General features: G+C 34.1%; 1 protein-coding gene across 1 annotated transcript in view; it reads left to right on the forward strand.

The window, feature by feature from the left end:
* LRRIQ3 (leucine rich repeats and IQ motif containing 3) overlaps positions 1-27,469 on the forward strand; it is a 236,253-nt gene that overhangs the window by 112,243 nt on the left and 96,541 nt on the right. The window contains exon 5 of the mRNA XM_024119868.2: positions 3,556-3,712. Coding sequence (XP_023975636.1) covers positions 3,556-3,712 — 157 coding nt within the window. The remainder of the gene's footprint in view (positions 1-3,555; positions 3,713-27,469) is intronic.

Consider the following 27,469-nt stretch of genomic DNA (forward strand, 5'->3'; position numbering starts at 1 on the left):
TCTCTCTTTTTCTCAGATCCCTATAATGCAAATGTTGGTTTTTGTTTTAGTTTGTTTTTCATTTCAGTTACTGTATTCTCCAGTTCTGATTGGTTCTTTTTGTATATTTCTAGTTCCTTGTTAAAATTTGCACTTTATTAATCTATAATTTTCTCTAATTCATTTAGCATTCTTATTACTAATGCTTTGAACTCTTTATCTGGTAAATTATTTCTTTCTGTTTCATTGGTTGTTTTTCAGGGGTTTTCTCTTGCCTTTTCAATTGAAACAAAATTCCTCTGTCTTCTCATTTTGCTTAACTTTCTCTGTCTTTATGAAATTAGGTGAAACAGTAACTTATTACAGTCCTTAAAGAATGTCCTTGTGTGGAAGCATTTCTCTACAGTCTGTGTGTGCCCAGTGGCCTTGATGGAAGAGCTAGAAATGACAATGCTAGTCACATCTTTCCTCAAGGTGTGCTTGCAGCTATCACCTTAGTAGGAGGTGGGGCTGGAGAAGGAGTGGCTAGGTCCAGAGACATGTGTGAGCTGGGGCTTTTACTCTGCTCAGTGGCTGTCACCACCCTGTTGGGGGAGGGGGCCTGTCCCAAGTTGCTGGAGCAGAAGCCCTGGGTGTCATGTTCAAGCGGGCTCTGTCTGTTACCATTAAATGTTTGCTCTTCCCACTCCCAGCACCGGCACTCTCACCCCAGAGGGAAGCAATGATGGGGCAAGAACGGCTAGCATGTGGGCTTGGTGGGGGTTAGGGCATAAGCTCTGGTGGTCCGGCCTTAGCAGGGACCTGGATTGCTTCCAATGCACTGCCTATGTGAGCACCAGTAATGGTTGCCCCTGCTTTGCTCAGTTGCTGCTTTGTGTCTGAGTGTCCTTTGTCCCTCAGCAACAGAGCCCTTTCCCCAATGTGGAGTTGCAACATGAATGAGCCCTCTCCTTAGGTTGGTACACAGGCCAGGGCAGTTCCAGGAAATCAGCCAGCCACCCTGCAGTCTCAATCCACCCCCTCTGCACTGTTTCGGGAGCAAGGGAGTTTGTGCGTACTCCTCACAAGCAGGCTTCCCACAGCCCTGCTGTTAGTCCCACCGGCCCTGGAACCACACAAGTGGGCTTCCCTTCCCAGTGTCGGACCCCAGGGCTGGGGTGCTCAATATTTGGCTCGAACTGCTCATTCCCCAGGGAGGGTCTCCACCTGTGTAGTATCTCTTTTCCTCTGAGTCTCCTCCCAGGGGCACAGGTCCTGACCTGATCACATCTCTTCCTTCCTACCTGATTCTGTGGGGATCTTTCTCACAGCTTTGGTTGTACAGGAATATTTCTTCCAGTCTCTGCTTACTTTTAAGTGAGGATTGTTCCACATGTAGATGTATTTTTGATGTGTTCGTTGGGGGGAGGTTATTTCCACATCCTCCTACTTCACCATCTTGATCTTCTCTGATCTCAAAGCCACTCTTTTGCTTAAAACTCTGCAATGACTGTCAATCCCAGTGACCTTCCTGTTCTTCAAACATGCCAAGTGTGTTCTTGCCTCCCTAAGCATACTTCCACCTGGCCTTTTGTACTTGTCATTTGCTTTACTAGAATGTTTTTTTCTGAGATTCTCACTATAACTTGTTTCCTCTTAGCAATACTATGCCAATCCAGCCTATGTGAAAAGCAATTCACTTATTATATATTTAGTGTTTTATTTCTATATTGTCTAACTCTACTTATTAGAGAATATAACCTTCACGGTATTACAGACTTTCTTCTCTTCACAGAGCACATAGTGGTCATTTTCAAAATACTACTTTTTCCTTGAAAATCCATTCTTTTCTTTTAGCAGTTGAGTAACTACTAGAGATTTTGTTAACCAATTTGACTTGCAGCTAAGTGTGTTCATCTGACTATATTTTTGTTAGATTTGTAAGTGAACAGAATTAATGACCACAACTGCTGCTTCAAATACTTAAATGGTAATTGTACCCCCTTTGTTTTCATGCCTTTCCCTTCCCATGGGCTGAAATGCATTAGTCATGTGTGTTAACGACAGTGTCTTTGAGTATGGTGAGGCAAGATTGAATTATTTTATCGAGCAGCGCTGCTCCACCAGTGTAGACTGCATGTGAGAAAAGTAAAATTCTGTCTTATTTGAACCATTATAAGTTTTATTCTCAATATATTTCACGCTAACTAATTTGTAGATCATCAGTGAAAATATTTGAATGAAGGAATGAACAGATGGAGCCCACTTTAAAAATCTGAGAAATGGAAAAATTGCTTTCCTTGGTCAATTTTGTTTTTCTTTTGCTATTTAATAATAATGGTAACAGTAAAGTTCCTACCTGTTTCATCATTTTAATTCAAGTGATTTTGCTCTTTCATCACATATAATGAATATTATTGGGTTTTGGTAATCTGTCTCCGTGATATTGAAGTGGTTTACTTTGATATCTTCTCTTACAAAAAATTTAAAATAAAGATTGGCTGCTGAATTTTATCCAGTGCCTTTCTGCATCCATTTATATACTCTTGCATTTTTCTCTTCATTAAATTGTTTATGTAATGAGCTTTGTAATACTTGGTCATAGTCTTATTATTCTTTGCTTACATTGCTGGATTCTTTTTATTAGTATTTAGAATTTTTGCATCTGTATTCAAAGATTATATCGGTATATGATTTTCTTCTTATTGACTTATTGGACTGAGTAGGACTTAGAGTACAATGTTGAATAGATAGGGTGAGAGATGTTATCCTTCCCTTGTTTTTGATCTTACAGAGCTAACATTTAGTATTTTACTATTGTGATATTAGTTTGTTGATGACATTTATCTAGTAATATTTTGAATACATTAAGTTAAATAAAACATAATACAGTCATCGCTTGCTATCTGCAAGAGATTGGTTCCAGGACCTGCTGCAGATACCAAAATCTGCAGATGCTCTAGTCCTTTACACTTGTCCCTGTGTACTTGTGGGTTCCGCAGTGTGGTGGGTTCAACCAACCACAGATAGTATAGTACTATTTTTATTGAAAAAAATTCATATATAAGTGAACTCATGCAGTTCACACTTGTGTTGTTCAAGGGTCAAATGTATTAAAATTAATCTCACCTATTTTTACTTTTTAGTGTGGCTAATAGAAAATTTTAAGTTATTTTATGGCATACATTATATTCTCTTGGACAGTACTGCTGTAAAGTAGTTTTCCTAGGTGGAAATAAGAAGTTATTTCTTCCCTGGAGAAGAAAGACAAAAAGAGTTTATATTGGTTAACATATTTCTATAGATAATTTAGTCATGTTCTTTCTGACATTATATTATAAAATGCATAGCCAGATGTAGTTACAGAATTGTTTGTGCATTCATGTCCCCAGAGATTTCTCAGCACTCATTCATCCCTTGATGAATGTTGATGAGCTAGCCCTAATGCCTAGTTTTATATAGTAATAATATAAAACAAATATTACATTAAGTTTACCACTATGTTTTCTAAGATGTAAGTGAACTCATAAGTAGTTTTCTTTCTTTTTTTTGCAAAGAAACTAAATGACGGTTCTCCCTCCCCCCTCTTATATTCAGCCACTTGTTCTTGTATAAAAAACATCAGGAAAAAACTATTAGTGAAAGTGAAAAAGAATGGATTTACAAACACAAAGGATTTGAAGATAAGCTCTTTAAGGATCTCTTTTTTCAGCCTGGAACCAATATAACAGAAAAGCTTGCACATTGGAAACATGTAAGTATAATTATTTTATTACTTTTCTTTGAAATATTTTTAAGATACTATAGTTATAGTTTATATTGCATTAGTAATAATTTCCTTAATCTCTTTTAAATGTATTCTATTATCTTGTTAATATTATGCTTGAGATTTTCTTGATGTGATAAAAGTCATATAATGTAGTATAAATTTAATTTTTGTGGTGTATTAATCACTCTTAACAGAACCATTTTATAATTTATGCTTTATATATGTGTTTTCTCTTATTAATTATTGGAAGTAGTTATTAATAGTAATATAAAATATATTCTCAGTAGCTGAAAACATAAAGAAATATTTAGTTTATTAAAGACTGATAATTGTGCATATAGTATAATATTCACTCAGTATTTTGTGCAAAATCATGTATTGCTTTAAGGACACAATAAAAATAGAAAGAAATTAATATTTATTGAGTACCTACTATGTACCAGGCACTATGCTAGATATTTTGCATGTGGTATGTAATTTATTCTTCACAATACCATAAGATAGGTATTTTTACCTCTTTTTTTTATCATTAGGGAAACTAAGGCTCATAGGGGTTGATTAACTTACCAAAAACCAAACAGTTAAGTGACATTGCTAGGACTTAACTCGAGATCATCTGACTCCAAAGTTTGTGCTTTTTATTTTTAGAATTTTGTTTTGCTTTTACCATTAGGTAATGGTAAAAATGAAAACTCGGCATTATAGTATAATTAACTGGAATGAACATTTTCTAATTTATAAAGCACTGTGTTTGTCTGTAAACTCCTTCATATTTGCACCTGTACCTGAATAGCCTGAGCAGCAAACGTTTCCATTACATTAACATAATTAGAAGGGAATACAAACTGTCCAGACTGACATTAGTCTGATTTCAATGTAATTGAGGACACGTGTTCTAGATATAGTACAGTAATGTCCTCAAGCCCTTAAATCCCACCAAAGTTTATCCATTGAATAAAAGCATAGGTTTAAAAGGCAAATGTATCCTATTCAAAACATTTTCCTCATTAGCACACAGTGCCAACTATATTAATTTGCTCCAGATGATAGTATGCTCTATAAAGTTTATGTGAAGTGTATTTTGGCCCTCTTTGTAGAATATAAACGTGTTGATTTCAGGCATGTCACCTGCTTTTTATATACTTTATATAGAGAAGACTTTCACTGATGTATACTGATATCCAAGTTGGATATGGGTATGTTGTATACTGATAACCAATTTGGATATACTGATAGCCAACACCCATATATAAATGTAGATGTATATATACATATCCATGTATATGTATATTTGTATATATGGTGTGTTATGGCAAGTGACTTATATATACATAAATAGGAATAATATATATTATAAACGTTATGTTATTTAATACTTATGAAGTTACATATAATATACTAAGACTTTGGAAGTATTTTGAATGTTATAAATCTTTTGCTAAAATATATTAATTATAAGGAGTTTCCTAAAGCTCTTTGATATTAGTAATTCTACGAACCACATCACTACTAATGTCATTTATTAGAAACTATTCTTTCATAGTCTATAAATATGTACATTTTCCTATACTTTTTTCATTGTTTATAGCTACCATTCATACATTATGAAGTTGTCTTCAAAGCTCACTTTCTTATAGTAACTGAAATAATTTTTCATTGTAAGATTCATCTTTGAATCTATTTCTTCTATATATAATTGTCATTCCATCTTCTGCTAGCTTCATTATTAGTCTTCTCTTCAGCTCACTCAGTTGATATATTCTTTTATTATTTTTACTACTCACATGTCTAGTCTTTAGTGACTTGGAGCTTGGTTTATTAGAAACTATAGTGAGAACAGTTAATACTATAGAATACCTAAGAGAACCTAGGATCCAGAAAACATTAAAAGAGTTAGGGAGTAGGGAAAGGGGAGGGGCTGAGAAAATATCAGCATTTAATACTGGGAATGCATTAGAAAAAGATACTGTGAGCAAAGTAACGGAAAGGTTAATCAAGAATGGAATTCGAGTTTCAGTAATTAGATAAAGCAATCATTGTCTGAATCTGCTCCTGTTTGGGGATGAAACGTGCTTGGTCTCCCAAGGGCTTAAAATTTCTGATATCAATGGTAACCTAAAATGGAAAGAACCAGAGGAGTGAGTTCAAGTCACATTCATTTAGGAAATGCTGTGGTGCAAAGCCAGAAGTCCATATAAACATCCAGAGTTAATGGTGCAAAAATAAACTGTAAATGATATACAGAGCCAAAAGTTAGAAGCCATGATGAAAGAATCTGATAAAAAACTGGATTGGAGTAGAAGACATTGAGAATCTAAAACAATTGCTAGGGATATTATTTATCCATGGCTTACAGATATTGGTCAGAGGGTGGTTTTCCTTCTGTTATTGAATAGACTGACATAAATACAGAGTTATGGTGGTCAATTAGATCAAGCTTTAGGGACATTTGTATATTATTATGTGGGATTTTAGGGAAATCTAGATACTATTATGATCTTGGGTTTTGCTGGGGCACCCAAGGCTATTTGAAATCTGCTTTTGCACAGTCAATCCTTTTACTCAAAAGTTACCAAGGAAAATATATGTACTGGGAATAATAGCAAACAAAGCAGTTCCTAACTGAGGCTTTGGTCTAAAATTCCATTGCAATATTTTAGTAACCTGGGCTAGACTATGAGATATTCTTTGTTACCCATGCTTTTTTATCTTGAATAGTTATTTCCTATATTGCAAACATGAAATTTAGAAGGGGTATAGTATGAAAGAAAGTCACACTCATTATAGCCAAAAGGACAGAGATTAAGAGCAGAGGAAAGAAATTTGCCATATATTTATCTCAGAGAAGATTAGTTGCCCTCTTTCCTCTTGCCTCCACACCCTCACATTTGAAGCTTCCTTAAGCTGGTTTAGTCATATGTTGTTAGGAAGGAAAGAAAACATCTAAGAGGTAAGAAAGAGTGATGGCCAGGAATCCTTACTGTTATAACCTCATGGAAAGATAGAACAAATCTATGTGTTGTGGATCTCTGTCTTCTTTGACAGCCCACCTCCTAGAATCATGATCTAATTTTTTCTTAGGACTTGAGTAACACCCTCTTGCCTTGAAGCATTAATATTGGAATTTCACACCCTTTATCTTGACTCATCTTCTGGAGAGTGTGCATATGTTCTCCCTAGTTATCAACAGAATGAGGAAAAAGATCCATAGGGCAAGCCAATCAATTTCTCTGGAAGAGATTTCTTACATTGAACCACTTCTAGCGCATTGAATGTTCACATCTTGTTCTCCTTTATGGCATTCTATAGTTCCTGGAAACATAATATAATATGGCAGTCATCTATACTAAAGTAAGATTTGCTTTAGAACTGATGATTTGGTTGAATTCTAGGATATTTTTACTGATTTTCCTTTGGTTCCAAAGATTCATTTTTCTCATAACTAATATGGATGGAACTATATACATTCCATGTTGAATACCATTTTTGTAAAACAAAATAGAGCAAAATATACTCGAAGATAATCCTCCTGTGAGCACTTTCCATTGATTACTATTAAATACATTTTCTTAAAGGTGTGTGTGTGTGTGTGTATGTATATATATATATATATGTATTTATATATATATATATACACATACCTGAGGAACTGTTTGTCTTTTAATATATTATAATTTTTAATAAGGGTTCAAAAATATAAAGTAACTTTTTAATTGTACCACATATGCATTAAAAATACATGAAAATCACAGTCATCAATCTGTTAATAGTAGTTATTTAAGTGGTAAAATGTTAGGTGATTATTCCTTTCTTTCTGAAAATTTTGTATATTCTTTCTAATCAGAAATCATGTTTTATTTATATAATAAAAACAAAGATTTTGCATTGTGGATAAAAACATTTTATCTCCATTTTTTATAACATAAATATAGAAATATTGCCTTCAGTAACCTCTATTTTGTGTTATATTCCACATTAACAATTCTCTTTTCTTAGTTAATAAACATTCTTTTTAGAGCACTTTTAGGTTCACAGCAAAATTAGCAGAAAGTATAGAGAGTCTCCATGTTACTCCCTTTCCCACATATGTACAGTATCCATTATCTGCATCCTGCACCACAATGGTATATTTGTTACAATCAATGAACCTACGCAGCATTATCACCCAAAGTCCAGTTTACATTAGGGTTCACTCTTGGTTTTGTACCTTCTATGGGTTTTGACAAATATGTAATGACATATATCCACCCTTACAATATTGTTCAGAATAGTTTCACTGCCCTAAAAATCCTCTGTGTTCTGCCTATTCATCCTTATTTTCCCCTAACCCTTGGCAACCTATAATATTTTTACTGTCTCCATAGTTTTCCCTTTTCCAGAATGTCATATAGTTGGAATAATATAGTATGTAGCAAGTGTAGCCTTTTTAGACTGGCTTCTTTCACTTAGTAATATGCATTTAAGTTTCCTCCATGTCTTTTCATGGCTCATTAACTCATTGCTTTTTAGAACTAAAGAATATTCCATTGTCTGGAGGTACAACAATTTATTTATCCATTCACCTATTGAAGGACATCTTGGTTACTTACAAATTTTAGCAATTATGAACAAAGTGGGTATAAACATCCATGTGCAGGTTTTTGTGTGCACATAAATTTTCAACTTGTTTGGATAAATACAAGGACGCTTGATTGCTGGGTTTTATGGTAGGAGGATGCTTAGTTTTGAAAAAAAACTGCAAAACTCTCTTCCAAAGTGGTTGTACCATTTTGCATTCCCACTAGTAATGAATGAGGTTCTTGTTGCTCCACATTTTCACCAGCATTTGGTATTGTCAGTGTAAGTGGGTTTTGGCCATTCTAATAGGTATGCAATAGTATCTCATTGTTGCTTTAATTCGCAATTCCTTAATGACATGTGATGTCATCTTTTCAGATGTTTACTTGCCATCCGTATATCTTTTAGTGGGGTATAGTTCTCTTTTTACTATTAAAAAAATGTAGTGATTTATAATCACATGGCCTATGTGAGTAAGAGAGGAACGAGACGACTTTACCTTACTCAGGGCTGCTGCTTTGCACGTTGCATGAGTGCATTTAAATCACAGTCTGTGTGGATGACATTCCCTGGAGTTGTGTGGAGCACAGCTTGCATGGCAGGGTGAAGTTGTGCTAATTTTAATTTTACAAATCCAAGTAACTAATTATATTTGAGTTTGGGGTTTTTTGTGCCTACTTTGAATTCAGGTAAATAGGGGGGCAGGGAGAAAGAATAATCAGCTCCATAATTTTAGAAGCCAAAAAAATAATGAAACGACTTTTGCCCTCTTCTGTTTAGTTAAACAGTAGGTGATACTAAGAAAATATTGTGAGGGTTGATCTCATATCAGATTCAGGAGATGTGGAATGGGTCACCTTATTTTATGTGGAGAGTTAAAGAGAAACTTATGGATAGATATTTCAGTTTTTAAATTTCAGTGTTTTGTGAAGAGTCTTTCCTTACACTGGAAACTGACCTTTATTATCAATGAGTTTCTGGGATGTTGTACTAACTTATGAAAGTCTTAAGAAAAAAGCTTTGTAATGACATTCTTACATGCTCTTTGTTATTGCCTAACAGTCATTTTCAGGCCCCATCAGCAACACAGTTCATTTCAAATGGGTATTTTTTGAATATTTAGAATGTCCTTAGCACTGTAACAAATTGTAAGGCCTTAAAGATTGCCATAAAGCAATTCCTATGCTGGAACTTGTAGGGAGAGGGGAAAGAAATAGGAATAACTTACTAGGTAGGGACTGATTATATAAAGTGTGGAATTGAAAGGAGTATACAAATTCAAATCCAGTTTAGTCAGTTGCCTACATCTAAGGGTCTGATCAAAGGAGTTGGAGTTGTCCTGAGTATTAAGACTTATGGGAAATAATAGCTTTTAGGGTCAAGTAGAAGTATGAGATATTTATCAGAAGAATCACTAAGGGCTAGCAGGGGCTAAGGGTAATTTAATTTAAGTTTAATTCACCTATGTTTTGAGGTCCGAAGAAGCAAAAATGATGACTTAGAAGTGAAGCTGTAGCTTTTTGACTTAATCAACACATAATGGGCTAACTTTATCCATTTAATAAAATTTTGCAGATATATACTAGGTGCTTTCTAAATATCAGGTCCCCTGCTTGTCACTGTCAGTAAAAATAAAATAAGTAAAGCCTGTCCCCTTTAATCAAAGATTTTACTGAGACTGAAAGGAGAAAACTTGGAGCTAAATGTTAAGATTAGGACAGAGGCATACAAGGGTAATATTAGACACCATTTGTGGCTGCTCAGATGCAAGGAGTGTGGCTAGCTGACAGCTCCAGCTGTTAGATTGTTCAGGGTCCACTTCTGCTTTCAAGTCGAGGTCACACTATTCTCTAGGCAGCCTTCAGGCAATTACTGAGTAAGGCAGTGTTACAAGGGCCTGGCCATTACTGCTCATTGTTGGACCTTCAGATAGAGATAGACTTTGCTTCAGAGCTCCTGGTCGGTTGGCAGAAACTTTGACTCTCCCTGCTTAATCCACTTCCTCCGTTTTCCTTTAAGGAGTATTACTTCCCAATAAACCTTTTGCACACTTAACTGTCTTGGTATCTCCTTTCTGGAAAAACCTGTGACACCATATATTATGCTTGACTCCTAGATATGGATAAGAAAATTTTTACAACCAAGCAATTTCAGAATTATTTTTAAAAAGCAGCAAGTTGATGCTAGATTAATACATAATCTGAGTTGTTAAACTGTGAGAGTTGCCAAGGCCAACAGAGAGATCACTAGGAAAATGAGAGAACTGAGCAGACAACTTATAGCATAACACATGTGGGAAAGGCACAGGGACAGGAACTATGGAGTGCTCATAGTACCTTTCAAAAAATACTTTGTGAACTGAGGTGAATAAAGGAAAATTATGTGACTTAAACCTGAAATAGATAGAAATTAGGAAAAAAATTATAAGGGAGATACTTATAAATTATGCCAGATGGTAACTTTCTTGGCATCTTTTAACATCTTGCAAAATCAATTCTGTTGGTCCCATGCACATACCTAAGAGCTGTAATATGAGTAACATACGATACACTGACTCTCTCCTAGGGGTCACAAGACAAATATAAATACAAATGTAAGTAAAAATTCCTTTATTCTTAATATTATTCAGTGAAGTGTCCATTTTTCCTTTATTGAAACATATGTTTTTTGTAATCATAGTTCCATCTCAGCTGTTCACCCAGAACACTCATATATCTGCATGCTATCCTGACCTTTCAGAACCAGTTAGAGGACAACTGGCACTGTAACCGCAGAACATTTTTTGTTTAAATACACAATATGGAAGTTATCATTTACTCTGTGTATAAAGATATTGTGTCTACATTTGCAAGGACTACAAGGAGTATTCCTGCCTGAATTATTTCATGCAGAGACTGGAAATCTACCTGGTACCCTTCAGCTTAGTTCTCTTCGGTATTCAAAGTTTCTCAGTCTTTTTGGGCAACTGACTCAGAGGTGAAGACTGATTTTATAACAGGAAGAAAACTGGCTCAAATTTATGGCCTTCTGTCCTGCCTCATTTTCCAGACTGTAGGCACTTTGCCACTCTTTTTTAAGACAGGTTTTCTGGCATGATCATGGTTTTCATTCTGTGCTTCTGAAACCATATCCCTATTACACATTTCCAGATAGCTGTCCTTTTGCTTATCCTTCTCCTTGCCTAGAAATAAAATAAGTTTGCTATAGGTCCCCTTCCTGGTAAGCTCCTGACCTATTGCTGTAATTTCTCTTTCCATTATGCTCCAAGTTATTAATTTTCCCTTCTAAATGACATCCCATGGTTCATTTGCTCTCTTCCCTCTTATCATGTCACAATTTGATAATGAATTTTAAAAATTTATAAAAGTTAAATGATTTTGATTTGTAAAACTTAAACTCCTTTGGGAATGTCTAAACAAATAAGCTAACTTAGTTTTATTAAGAAACATGCAGATTTAACTTATATCATACTTATCATTAATAAAAGAACTTTTTTATGTTGACCACTTTTATTGTGTACTTGCTTTTGTTTATTTTCTTTTTCTTTATTTGTTCATATCCTTTGTTAATTGTTCTATTGGTATAGACTTGCTATATAGAATTTTACTCCACTTAACTTGGAAGGGACAATTTCAGTGAAATTTTCTCTTATCATATGTTTTTTCCAGTTTATCATTTGTGTATTAGTTTTATCTATAGTGTCTTTTGCTGTTCAGAAAACTTTAATTCTAATGTGGTCAAACCAGTGAGTATTTGGGGTGTCTATTCTTTATAGAATGCTAAAAAATGTTCTTCACAACTTTAGGCTTATAAAAAGATGAGTCATTTTATTCTGACATTTTTATGTTTTTACATTTTTACTTTTAAATATCATTCCACTTGGATATTATTTTAATTTGGGGTTGTAGTAAGGATAAAACTACATATTTGAGTGAAATACTGCCATTTGCAGCAATGTGGATGGACCTAGAGAATATTATGCTTAGTGAACTGTCAGAGAAATACAAATATTATATTATATCACTTATATGTGAAATCTGAAAAATAATAGAAATTTAAGTATATGAAAACAGAAACAGACTCACCATATAAAAGACAAATTTGTGGTTACCAGAGGGGAGAAGGGGAAAGACAGAGGGACAAATGAGGGGTATGGGATTAACAGATACAGACTATTATAAATAAAATAGATAAGCAATAAAGATATACTATTTAGCACAGGGAATTATACCCATTATCTTTTAATAACCTATAATGAAGTATAATCTGCAAAAATACTGAATCACTATGATCTACACCTTAAACTAACATAATATTATAAATCAACTATACTTCAATTTTTTTAAAAAAATAATTAATTTTAGAGGAAAAGAAAAAAACTTTATATTTTTATATATAGTAAATTATTCCAACACCATTTGTTAATTATTATTCTACCAGGTATTTAAAATAGTACATTTATCACATATGATAATCTCCTTGTATCTACTTATTTGAAAATATCATTTTAATATCTTAGCTATATGATGTTGATTTTTGATGACAAACCAATTTTCAATATTATTGGCTATTTTTGTGTTTTATTTATTCAAATGAAGTTTAAAATCATTTTGTATATTAAAAGATATTTATTTAATGGCACTGTATTTAGAAAGTGATTATGGGAGAATAGACATGTTATAATGTTGAGTCATTTGCTTAAGGACCTTTGTATATATTTCTATTTATTCAGTTATTTCTATGATTTTCACTGAGGTTGTGTAGTATTATTCATGTAGCTCTTGCACATTTAAGATTATTCCAAAAATAATACATAAAACATAAAAACAATTATTTTATGTTGAGACTTGAAATTTTTTTAAATTATAATTTCAGACTAGTATTTTTATAAAAGAGTGTGTTGATGTTTTTAGTCACTATCTTGTTATTTAAAATGATTTTTCAGTTTATTCTGTTAGATTGTCAAAGTATTCTTTAAAAAATGATCACTTCTCCTTTGTAACAATCATACCTTTTCCTATTTTTCTTGTTTTCTTGTGTTGATTTCAAATTCAAGAATAATATTGGTGGTTAATGGGTATTCTTGTAATTCTTGTATTGTTTCTGACTTTGATCCTAATACCACTATTATTTCATCTTGAAATATTATATTGCAAAATTTCTGGTAGGTACTTTTCATCATGTTAAGAAAATATCTTAGTACTGAGATGTTGGATTAAATATAAAGCACAAGTATTTGCTGAACATTATTACATACCTTTTCGGATTCTATTGAGAGTCTTCATTTTTTTTTCTAGTATACTAAGGTAATGAATTAAATCAATATATCTTGTTATTTTGAACCGTGCTTGCATTCTTAAAACAGACCTTAGTCGTTGTGTGTTTTTGTTTGAATGGGAATCACTCAGTTGGGATAGCTAATACTTATTTTAAGATTTTACCCTCTGTAATAATGAGTGAGGTTGTATTATTTTCTTTTGGTGCCTGCTTTTTGAGGTATTGATATCAGGACAGTGGTCTGTCTTAAGACACTTGCCTTTTTCCTATGCTTTGAAACAATTTCAGGAATATAGGAATTAGATATCCTTTGAATATTTACTAAGGAGCCTTGCCCATGCAATTGTCAAGTTCATATAACTGTTTAAATTGTCAAAGACTTGTAAATCTTTGACAAGTTTAATCATTTCTCATCATTATATGATTCAGATTTTAGGAATTCTTAAGTAAGCTTAGTAAACAAAATTTGAATGTAACTAAAATTGTCTCTTTCAACTAAATATTTTAAAAGTTATTACTTTGTATCATGTTTATTTTATCTTTATTTTCTCTTTCTGACTTCCCAGCATTTTTATAGATATACTTTTAAGATATTTTTCACACTTATTTATTTGAATACATAATTTTCTCAATTTTTTTCAGATTCCTAATGAACATTCAACATTATACCTTTATTTACCTTTCAGTGCAGATAATACTATATCCTATAGTTTTGAGACTAGTAGTCTCATTTTCATTATTTTCTTTCCCCCTCACATCCCCTTCCTCTCTGGCAAACGCCTGTTTTCTGTATTTATGACTCTTTTTCTGTTTTGTTGTGTTTGTTCATTTACTTTGTTTTTTAGATTCCACATACAAGTGACATCATACAGTACTTGTCTTTCTCTGACTTATTTCACTTAGCATATAACCCTAGAGATCCATCCATGTCACAAATGGCAAGATTTCTTTCTTTTTTATGGCTGAGTAATAATCCATTCTGTGTGTGTGTATCTATATATAGATGTATAGATATCACATCTTCTTTAACCATACATCTATTAATGGACACTTAGGTTTCTCCCATATCTTGGCTATTGTAAATAATGCTACAGTGAACAGAGTGGTGCATATATCTTTTCTAATTAGTGTTTTTGCTTTCTTTGCTTAAATATCCAGGAGAGGAATTGCTGGATTGTATGGCAGTTCTATTTTTAATTTTTTGAGGAACAACCATACTTTTTCCATAGCAGCTGCACCAGTTTACATTTCCACCAACAGTGTATCAGGGCTCCCTTTTCTCTACATTCTCACCGACACTTGTTATCTGTTGTCTTTTTGATAATAGCTGTTTGATAATAGCTGACAACTGCAAGGTGATATTTCATTGTGGTTTTGATTTGCATTTTTGTGGTGATTAGTGATGTTGAACATCTTTTTATGTGTCTGTTGGCCATCTGTATATCTTTCTTGGAAAAAATGTCTGTTCAAGTCCTCTACCCATTTTTAAAATGGGTTATTTGTTTTTTGATGTTGAGTTGTATGAGTTCTTTGTATATTTTTGATACTAATCCCTTATTAGATATATCATTTGCAAATATTTTTCCTATCTAGTAGGCAGCCTTTTCATTTTATTAACAGTTTCCTTTGCTGGGCAAAAGCTTTTTAGTTTGCTGTAGTCCAGTTTGTTTATTTTTGCTTTTGTTTCCCTTGCCTGAGGAGGCATAGCCAAAAAAACATTCCTCAGTCCAATGTCAAAGAGCATACTGATTATGATTTCTTGTAGGATTTTTATTCCTACAAGGTTTCAGGTGTTATATTTAAGTCTTTAATCAATTTTGATTTTATTTTTCTATATAGTTTGAGAAAGTAGTCTAGTTTGATTATTTTGCATGTAGCTCTCTAGTTTTCCAAACACCATTCATTGAAGAGGTTGTCTTTTCCCCATTGTGTATTCTTGCCTCCTTTGTTTTAGGTTAATTGACCATAAAGTGTAGGTTCATTTCAGAGCTCTCTATTCTATCCCATTGACCTATAAGTCATTTTTTGTGCCAGAACCATACTGTTTTGATTACTGTAGCTTTGTAGTATAGGTTGAAATCAGTGTGTGTGACACCTCCAGCTTTGAACTTCTTCCTCAAGATTGTTTTGGGTACCCAGGGTCTTTTGTATTTCCATACAAATTTTAGAACTTTTTTTCAGTTTAGTGAAAAATGCCATGGATATTTTGATAGGAATTGCATTCAATCTGTAGATTGCTTTGGGTAGTATGATCATTTTAACAATATGAATTTTTCTGATCTATGAACAAGGTATATCTTTCATTTGTTTGTATTATCTTCAGTTTCTTTCGTCAGAGCCTTATGATTTATCAAGTTTGTATAGATTTATTCCTAGGTATTTTATCATTTTTGATGAAATTGGAAATGGGATTGTTTTCTTAATTTCTCTTTCTGATAGATTACTGTTAGTGTATAGAAGCGTAACAGATTTCTGTATACTAATTATGTATCCTTCAACTTTACTAATTCATTGATGAATTCTAATAGATTTTTGGTGGCATCTTTAGGATTTTCTTTATACTGTATCATGTTATATGCACACAGCCACTGTTTTATTTATTCCTTTCCAATTTGGATTACTTTTATTTATTTTTTTCTTGTCTGATTGCTATAACTTGTACTTATTCAAGTACTATGTTGCATAAAAGTGATGGGAGTGGGCATCCTTGTCTTTTCCCTCTTTTTAGAGGAAATGCTTTCAGCTTTTCACTGTTGAGTATGATGTTAGCTGTGGGCTTGTCATATATGCCCTTTATTATGTTGAGGAATGTTTCCTTTATACCCATTTCATTGAAAGTTTTTATCATAAATGGATATTGAATTTTGTCAAAAGCTTTTTCTGTATCAGTTGAGATGATTATATGATTTTTATTCTTCAATTTGTTAATGTGGTGTATCACATTGATTGATTTGTAAATATTGAGTCATCCTTGCAACCCTTGGATAAATCCCACTTGATCATGGTCTGTAATCTTTTTAATGTTGTTTAGTTTAGTTTGGTAACATTTTGTTTAGGATTTTTCCATCTTTGTTCATCAATGATATTGGCCTCTACTTTACTTTTTTTTGGTATCTTTGTCCGGTTTTGGTATCAGGATGATGCTGGTCTCATAGAATGAGTTCAGAAGCATTCCTTCCTCCACAATATTTTGGAATAGTTGTAGAAGGATAGGTGTTAACTCTTCTTTAAATGTTTTGGTGGAATTCACCTGTGAAGCTTTCTGGTTCTGGACTTTTGTTTGTTGGGAGATCTTTTTTATTACTGATTCAATTTTATTACTGATAATTGGTTTATTCATGTTTTCTATTTCTTATAGATTCAGTCTTAGAAGATTGTACATTTCCAGGAATTGGTACATTTCTTATAGTTTGTCCAATTTATTAGTGTATAATTGTGCATAGTAGTATCTTGTGATCCTTTGTATTTCTGTGGTGTAGGTTTTAATTTCTTTTTTCATTTTTTATTTTATTTATTTGGACCCTCACTCTCTCTTTTTGCTGTTGAGTCTAACTGAAGATTTATCAATTTTGTTTATCTTTTCAAAGAACCAGCTCTTAGTTTCATTTATCTTTTCTATTTTTTTTGTCTCTCTTTCATTTATTTCTGTTCTGATCTTTATTTTGTTCTTTCCTTCTACTAACTCTGGGCTTTGTTCTTCTCTATCTAGTTCCTTTAGGTGTAGGTTTAGATTGTTTGTTTAAGATTATTATTGTTTCCTGAGGTAAGCTTATATTGCTGTAAACTTCCTTGTTAGAACTGCTTTTGCTGTGTCCCACAGATTTGTGATCATCATGTTTCCTTTTTTATTTTTCTCCAGGTATTTTTTTATTTCCTCTTTGCTTTCTTCAGTAACCCATTGGTTGTTTAGAGAATATTGTTTAGTCTCCATGTGTTTGTCTTTTTTGCAGCTTTTTCCTTGTAGTTGATTTCTAATCTCATAGAATTATGGTCAGAAAAGATGCTTGATATGATTTCAATCCTCTTAAAATTATCGAGATTTGTTTTGCATTCTAGAATGTGATCTATCCTGGGGAATGTTCCATGTGCACCTGAAAAAATGTGTATTCTGATGCTTTTGGATGGAATGTTCCATACACATCCATGAAGTTCATTGATCTAATGTGTTGTTTAAAGCAGTTCTTGCCTTATTGATTTTCTGTCTGGATGATCTGTCCATTGATGTAAATAGGGTGTTAAAATCCTCTAATGTTATTGTTTTACTGTCATTTTCTCCCTTTATGTTTGTTAATGTTTGCTTTATGCATTTAGGTACTCTCATTTTCATTATTTTCTAAATATTCTTTTCCTTTTTTTCCCTTTCTCTTGACCCAAGAGAAATTGTGGAAAACAGTTATTTTTAGAATCTACTCTGTCACCTTGATATAATCTCCAAATTGTATTCCCTTACAATTATGAGTATTTTTGTACATTTTGACTGGCCTTCTTATAATAAGTTCTATTTGTGAGGTTGTTTTTTATAGCTCTTCTATACAATAGTGGTTCTTAAAGTGTAATCCTGGAACTGCCATGGATGTTTGAAATCCTTTAAGGTTATCCCCAATGCCAAAATAATTTTAATAATAACACTAAACATTATTAATTTTTTTCTGTCTCATTCTCTTATATCATGAAACTTTTCCAGAGATTTCATGACTTGTGAGAGATTGATTGTATAAGCAAATGTGAAAATTTGCCTTCTACTAAGCCAGAAATTAAATAGATTTGCAAAAATGTAAAATGACCCCACTCTTTTTACTTTTTAAAATATAGTTCTGTTTTATAAATTTGTATAATTTCTGTGAACATGGAACAGATTTGCTATTCCTATTTCAAGATAAATTAATAAATATTTTAAACATTTATACTTTTAATTTCTAATACAGTAAATATTGAAAGATATAAACACATAAACAAAAGCTCTTTGAGGGTCTTATAATTTTTTAGAGTATAAAGGAATCCTGTTAAGAAAAATTTGAGAGCCTGTGTTAAACATCAACTCTATCAGATGCAATTTTGTTATTTGTTTTTAAATGAAACTACATAATGATAAAGGAACACTTGAATTAGGAATGCTTTATATAAACCTATTAGTAGTAATGACCTAAATGTATTTCTAAGTTTTTTGTATGCTATGTCTTATGTGGCTATAATTTTAGAGTGTATTTGCTGTCTACATAAAGATGCATTCTTACTAATTACCTAGAAATTTTGAGCCTAATGTCAGTTGCTCATGAGACTTTTCTAGACATCATATATTTAATGAGATTCCTTCTAAATCTCTTACTTACAATAGTTCACAAGACATGCATCTTTAAATGACTGCACCAGTGTTATATTTTAAAGGCAGACTTTTGTCCTACATGTCATGGGTGTGTATCTAGAGAAACCAGTGCAAAGTAAAGTGAAAAGTTCTATGAGAGAATTAAAAGGGAAGGAAGGGAGAGCATTAGTTAGAATTGGGAGTAATTGACCCCTAATGACAGTGACTTAAAACAGAAATTTGTTTTTCTCTCACATAAAAATCTGGAGATAGTTCATGGCTGGTATAGCAGCTCTGCATCAAAACATTCTCAAAGTCCTTAACTCTTTCTACCCTGTTGCCCCACCATGCATGGCATCTATCCCCAGGGTCATTTTATGGTCCATGATGGCTTTTCCAGCTCCAGCCATTAGATCTTCATTGTAACTAGAAGGAAAGAAGTGGGGATAAAGGAAGAGGGAGCAAAGGGGTTGTGTTCACTTTGTGGGAAGTTCTTGGAAGCCGACACTCAATATTCTGCTTACATCTGGTTGACTACAAATTAGGCGTATGGCTACAGGAGGCTAAAAAATATAGTCTCATTCTGACCAGACACATGCCCAGCTAAAGCATGGCATTTTTTCATTGTAGAGGAAGGTTTTAATGAATATTGAAGAACAATTTCAAACATTCTCATCTATCCTCCCCAAACACAGAACACAAACCTCTGCCAAAGGAGGAAAACCTAAAGGCTATGCCACTGCTATATTCAGCTAAAATTCCAGCATCTCCGGGTGTGGCAGTGAGTGATGGTTGCTCCCCAATATCTTTTCTCTCTTTCTTCCTCAGTGATAGAACTCCCATATTTTAGCTGCTTCAAATAATCTACATTTCCCAACTTCTCTTGAAGGTATATGTTGCCATGTATATTAGTTTTTTATTGCTGTTGTAACAAATTATCACAAATTTGGTAACATAAAACAACACAGGGCTTCCCTGGTGGCGCAGTGGTTGCGCGTCCGCCTGCCGATGCAGGGGAACCGGGTTCGCGCCCCGGTCTGGGAGGATCCCACATGCCGCGGAGCGGCTGGGCCCGTGAGACATGGCCGCTGAGCTTGCGCGTCCAGAGCCTGTGCTCCGCAACGGGAGAGGCCGCAGCAGAGGGAGGCTCGCATACCACAAAAAAAAATAAATAAATAAAACAACACAAATTTATTATCTTACAGTTCTAGAGACTAGGTGTCTGAAATTAGTTTTAATAAAATCAAAGTGTTGGCAGGGCTGGCTCTTTCTGGAGGCACTAGAGGATCATCCATTTCTTTGCCTTTTCTAGTTTCTGCAAACTGCCTGCAGTACATGGCTTATAATCTTTACCTCACATCACTCCAACTCCTTTCTTCCATTGATACAGCCCTTACTTCCTCTCTGATAGCCTGGCCCTCTCTTATAAGGACTCTTGTGATTAAATCATACACTCTCCTTCCCCCAGATAATCAACTGAACTCAAGATCCTTAATCACATTTGTGAACCCTTTTTATAAATGTCTTATGGACTGAATATTTGTGTCCTCCTGCACACTACAAAATTTATATCTTAAAGCTCTAATGCCCAGTGTGTGTGGCTATATTTGGAGATGGGACTTTAAGGAAATAATTAAGTTTAAAAAAGGTCATAAGGGTGAGGCACTGATCTGATAGGATTAGTGTCCTTATAAAAAGAGACACCGGAGAATGTACTCTCTCCCCCTACCTTCCATTCCATGCATGCAGCAAGGAGAGGCCATGTGATGACACAGAGAAAAGGGGGCTGGCTCACTGCAAGCCGGGAAGAGAACACTCACCAGAAATCAAATCAGCTAGCATTTGATCCTAGACTTTCAGCTTTCAGAACTTTGAGAAAATAATTTTTTGTTGTTTAAGCCATCCAGTCTATAGTATTTTGTTATGTCAGCCTGAGCAGACTAACATATGAGGTAACATTCACAGGGTTTTGGGGATTAGGGTGCAGACATCTAGGAAGGCCATTATTCAGTTTACCATACCACACCACACCATGTCATGAGTGGAAGTATGATGTGGCAGATTCCAGGAAATTTCACTAAAAGACAGTTGTAATGCCTTTGTTGTCTCTTTTTTCTGCCTTCCTCCAATCCTGTTACTTGGAACATGTATATCATGGCTGGAATTCCACATTAGACCATTAGAATGAAGGTACAGTTAGGGTGGTGGAGTGGAAAGCTGGAAGTATCCTAGATTGAAGCAAATTGTCATACTAGTTCTGGACTTCTTACAATTGGATATTCATGTAAGATGGAAATAAATTCCTATCTTGAATAAGTCACCACTTGTTCATTTCTGGTCCAGCTCGGAAGAAGCTTGAAAACTGCCACTCCATCCTAACAACAACTAAAAAACTGAAAAAACTGAAAAATCAACCTCTCTTTGATTTGTGAGAGAAGTAAGGTCACAGACAAAACACTGCCACCAAAAATTGAGAGACTGACAGGTAAATACAGAGAACCACACTTACCAGAGCAGAAACCCACGAACTGAAACCACTGTTTGAACCAGTGCTGTAGTAGGCAAGCTGAATTGTAATTGATGAATTCCTGGAGGCTCAATGTGGACAAGTCTGAGTAATAAAAACTCCAGGATGACCCAGTTGCTGGTGGGGGGTGGGGGGGGACAGGGGGTGGGTCTCACACCCACCCTTTTGTAAGTTTACCTCCTGTAAATATGTGAGAAAAATCTCCATGTGCTTCAAGCAGGGAGAAGGAAAAGGAACCATTTTGAAATAGGCCAGAGCATTCTGTTCTTCTTAACAAGGTCTGTCCTCAGCAGAAAATAGCCAGAGCCTAACCTGCTGTGACTTTATCAGAGACTAACTGACCTAGGGGAAGAGAAATACCCAACTCCAGCCCACTCTAATCATCCAGTCTTACCTAAGGGAGGGAGAGCCTGAGAAGCATGTGTGGGGTTTGCAGTCCAGAGTCACAAGCTCCCTGAAAGACTGAGACCTAATCATGGGACTACACAATGCTTCCCCTCTACCCATATCTTACCACTACATTATTAAAAGCCTATTTATGGAAGTTTCTTTTATCTAGTGCATCATACCTGCCATCAAGAAAAAATTACAAGTCATACTAATAGGCAAAATACAGAACTTGAAAAGACAATACAAGCATCAGAACCAGACTAAGATGTGGCAGAGATGTAATTATCAGACCAGAAGTTTAAAGCAACTATGATTAATATGCTGAGGGATCTAATGTATAAAGTTGACAGCTTGAAAGAACAGGTGGCTAATGTAAGCAGAGAGATGGAAATTCCATTAAAGAACCAAAAACTAATATTAGAGTTTAAAAAAAATAAAAAAACACTGTACAGAAATGATGACTGCCTTTAGTGGGCTTATTAGTGAACTGAACACTGAGGAAAGAATTTCTGAGCTTGGGGATATCTCAATAAAACATTCAAAATTAAAAACCAAACCAAAAAAGTGGAAAAAAAGAATTAGAAAAAGTTAGAACAGAATATCTAAGAACTGTAACACACATAATGGGGATACCAGAAAGAGAAGACAGAGAAGAGACAGAAGAAATACTTGACACAAGAATGGCAGAGAAGTTCCCCAAATTAATGTCAGATTTCAAACCACAGATCCAGAAAGCTCAGAGAACACCAAGCAGGATAAATGAAGAAAAAGCTACACTTAGGCATATTGTTTCAAACTACAGAAAATCACAGATAAAGAAAAAATCCTGAAAGAAGCCAAAAAATGCCTCATTTATAGAAGAGCAAAGACAAGAATTACATCTCCTAAGAAACCATGTAAACTGTTAGATAATGGGTGGAAAGTTTAAAGTGTTGAGAGAAAGAACCCACCAACCTAAAATTCTGATCCTTGGGAAATTATCCTTCAAAAGTGAAGGAGAGATAGAGACTCACAGACAGACAGAAGTTGAGGAAATTTGTTGCCAGCAGATCTGACTTACAGGAAATTTTAAAAGAAGTTCTTTAAAGAGAAGGAAAATTATATAAATCAGAAACTTAGATCTACATAAAAAAGGAAAGAGCATCAGAGAAGGAATAAGTGGAGGTAATTAAAATTTTTAGTTTTTCTTTTCCTTAATTGATCTAACAAATAATGCTTTGTTCAAAATAATAATAGCAATAATGTATTCAATTATGTAAGCTTATATACATATATATTCACTTATGACTGCTTATGTATAAGTCTAACTAATGACAGTAGTGATCCAAAGCACAAGAGGGAAAAATTAGGACTATTTTATTATTAAAAGGCCCTTATGCTACCTGTGAAGCTGTATAGTGTTATTTAAAAGGGGACTTGGATGAGTTGGAAATTTATATTGCAAACTGTAGGGCAATGATTAAAAATGTTTTAAAAAACGCATTAACTAATATGCTAAGAAAGAAGAGAAAATGGAATCATATAAAATGCTCTGTTAAAACTACAAAAGTCAGAGATAGTATAGAAGACAAAAATAAGAACAAAGAACAGAAGAAGAAATGGAAAATAGAAACAAATAAGATAGATATTAATCTGACTATACAATAATCACTTTGAATGAAGATCCAACTACATGTTATATATAAGAAACTTGCTTTAATTATTAAAGACACATATAGATTAAAAATAAATGGTTGGGGAAGGATATACCATGCTAACACTAATCAAAAGGAAATGGAAATGGCTATATTAATTTCAGACAGAGCAGACTTCAGAACAAGGAAAGTTCTCAGGAATAAAGAGGAGCATTACACAACAGTAAAAATGTGTATTCTCCAGGATGTTATGACGATCCTTAATATGTAGGCAACTAAAAAAAGAATGTCAAAAATATGTGAGGCAAAAACTGGTAAAACTCCAAGGAGAAATAGATGAATCCACTATTATAGTTGGAGACTTCAACAACTGTCTATCAGAAATGGACAGATCCAGCCCGCAAAAAATCAGTAAGGGGCTTCCCTGGTGGCACAGTCGTTGCGAGTCCGCCTGACAATGCAGGGGACAAGGGTTCCTGCCCCAGTCCGGGAAGATCCCACATGCCACGGAGCAGATAGGCCCATGAGCCATGGCCGCTGAGCCTGTGCGTCCGGACCCTGTGCTCCACAACGGGAGAGGCCACAACAGTGAGAGGCCCGCATACCACAAAAAAAAAAAAAAAAAAAAAATCAGTAAGGACATCGTTGAACTCAATATCATCAATCAACTGGATAAAATGGACATCTACTTCTTGTAACAACAGCAGAATCCACATTCATCTCAAGCTCACATGGAACATTCACCTAAATAGGCCACATTCTGGGCCATAAAACATACCTTAACACTTTTATAAGAAGAGAAATCATACAACATCTTTTCTCAGGCCATAATGGAATGAAACTAGATAGCAGTAACAGAGTATAGCTGGAAAATCCCAAATTACTTAGAGATTTAACAACTTCTACTACTTCCAAATAACACATGGGTCAAAGAAATCTCAAGAGAAATTTAAAATATTTTGAACTAACTGAAAATGAAAACAGAACTTATCAAAATCTGTTGGATACAGCGAGAGCAGTTCTTGGAAATTTATAGCATTGAATGCATATATTAGAAAAGAAGAAATAACTAAAGTCAATAATCTAAGCTTCCACTTTAGAAAAAAAAAGAGAAAAGGAAGAGCAACTTAAATCCAAATCAGAAAAAATTAGTGAAAACTAGAGCAGAAATCAATGAAATTGAATATTATATTACTCTCAGCCAAATTTAATTTCAGTTGTTATACTAGTGGATGTTCAGTCTTCTTCACCTAAAAAAAGAAAAAAAAAAGGTAACACTTCTTGAACTAGCAACCTATAAGTTAAAATATAAAATATGCCCTCCACATACACAGTATATAAGGTGGCATAGAAACAGAATAACCATAATTAAAATTTCCCATTTGGAAAAGGGGAGTAAGAAGCAGAGTTGTCACTGGCCCCATAGCAGTTACCAAATCTATCTGACAGGAATAGTGAAAACTTTATTCTTTCACAGTAGTGTAAGCACATCTGGAAATTCTTTGGATCTTCCCTGTGAAAAGATTTTATCTGTCCATAATCATTTATGGTCACATCTGAAGTGGACTTCAGAGTACTTGTCCTTCTTGAGTGTAGAACAGTTTTATAGCCTTGAAAGATTTCAGGGCCTATGGGTTGCTTTAGAGACTGAAAAACCACAGGCATTTTCAGGCCAGACTTTAATTTCTTTGGCAACACATTTCCTTCAAAAACTTAGTAGCCTTCTGACTTATCTGATTTCAGTAAGTTTTATGGTTAGGTAACTACAATGATCTTGTCTAAACATAGCTTATAATCCTGCAGACTCTGTTCTTTTACTGGCTTTTGTTCTCAACTCTTTTTTCTCTTTTTTCAAATTAATATGATCTACCGTGGTTGAACTCTCTGAAACAAAAGGCTTTGGAGGGAAGGGAAAATTCTTCATCTTATCTTTGCCTATAGACATTTATACCTCCAGATATCAATGTTTCCACTTTGAAGCCCCCTATTGAAAATGTTTCAATTTGAGGAGTAGAGCTGTTGACATTTTCATCTATCCAAGGCTTCAATTACTAGAATCTCAGTAAACTTAAATTGCAGATTCCCGATTAGAGTACATGCCTTATAAAAGTTGTATTCTATTTCCATCTCTGATTCACACTGGCTAGCTATAGCCAGATTTATTTTTCTCATAAGACTTAAAGCTACCAAGGGGGAAAGGGGTGGGTGGGTGGGATGAATTGGGAGATTAGGGTTGACATATATGCAATGTTGATACCATGTATAAAATAAATAACTAATGAGAACCTACTGTATAGCACAGGGAACTCTACTCAGTGCTCTGTGGTGACCTAAATAAGAAGGAAATCCAAAAACTAGGGGATATACGTATATGTACAGCTGATTCACTTGGCTGTATGGTAGAAACTAACACAACATTGTAAAGCAATTATACTCCAATAAAATTTTTTTAAAAAGAAAGCTACAGGTAACATCTAACTCTTAAATTCAGATTTTCTTATATAATTTCCTCTAACATCATAGCCTCAGTCAGCATATAGTCTGCTTTTCAAAGTGGAAATGTCTTGAAGCCATAATAACAGAGCTCACGAGCTTGTCAGCCTGCAATATCTTGAATCCTTACCACCTGTCATGCAATATCCTGTACTAAGATAGTGCTGTATATTATACCTTCTTTTATTTGTAGCATCCACCTTCAACTACCACATTGGTCTCAATTTAAATTAGATTCAGCTCTGAGTAACAGAGATTCAAAATGTTACTAACTTAAACAAGATAGTAGTTTGTTCTCTCATATAAAATTCTAGAATTAAACAGTTTAGGACTGATATGATGGCACCATTCCATGAAATATTTAGTGACTCATACTCTTTTTATCTTATGCTTCTCTGTGCATAGCCTCCATTCAGAGATCACTTCAAGATCCAAAATGACTGCCCTTGTTCAGCCAGCATATGTACTCCTCAGCTATCAAGGAAGAGAGAGTGAGGAGACTTGTAGATGTTTTTCAAGTAAAGTTCCTAAATGATGCCTCACAATATATCTTTGGCCAGAATTTAGTCACATTGTTACATTAAACTACAAGGAAATCTTAAAATATGTAGCTTTTATTTTGTGCAGAAATGTATCCAGACAAAAATCAAGGATTCTATTATGAAAGTGAAGGAGAACCAATATTGGGGAAAAAATAGCCATCTTTGCTACAGAGCAGATATAGAATACAAATGGAAAAGAAGGTAGAAAATAAGAAGTAAAGAAAGGAAGTATTTAATAAATGTAGAATATTATGATACAATGTTATGAAATAAAATTAATACTTAAATGTCAGATGACATGCAGCTTTCCATCTGAATTAATATATTCACCTGATACAGTTAAAGCAAAGCTAAGTTCCACTGATGTCAAAAATCTTGTAATAGGATGTTTACTATTTATTACTAATGAACTTGCATTATCTATCATCCTTCTTTTCTCTTCTACATATTTCATTTTTTGGTTTCTCCATGATTCTTTCTGAAATTTTTATTCAGCTTCTCCTCCAGTTCAGTAATTCTCTTGTTAGCTGTGTCTAATCTGTCATTGGATCATCCATTTTCATTCCTAATTGCTATGGATTTATTCTTCAGATTTCCAAGGCTTTTTTGGTTCTTTTCCAAACTTTCCTTTTTACTTTTTACATTTTCTTTTTTTTTTCTGTAGCTATGTCAAACTTGACTTTTCTTTTTTAAAACATAGCAAACAGAGTAACTCTATAGTCTGCATCAATTAATTTCAGTAACTTGGGTCTTTTGTACTGCTCACTATATTTGAAATGTTATTTGTGGGAATTTTGGACTCTTGAATGAAAATACTTTCCTCCAGATAATATTTTCATTTGCTGTCACCAAGTACCACCAATACTGGGCCACCTGGAAGTTCAAAACTTGGGATTTTATGAATTATGAAGTTTTCATTTTAGTTTAGGGCTGTTCACTTATATTTCATCATGTAGCCCTTTGAGTTCCCAGTTGATTGTGGACAGCATCCTCTCCTTGAGTGGACTTGGGCTTTGATAT

Source organism: Physeter macrocephalus, chromosome 4 (assembly GCF_002837175.3).
Source record: "Physeter macrocephalus isolate SW-GA chromosome 4, ASM283717v5, whole genome shotgun sequence".
Classification (NCBI taxonomy): Eukaryota; Metazoa; Chordata; class Mammalia; order Artiodactyla; family Physeteridae; genus Physeter; species Physeter macrocephalus.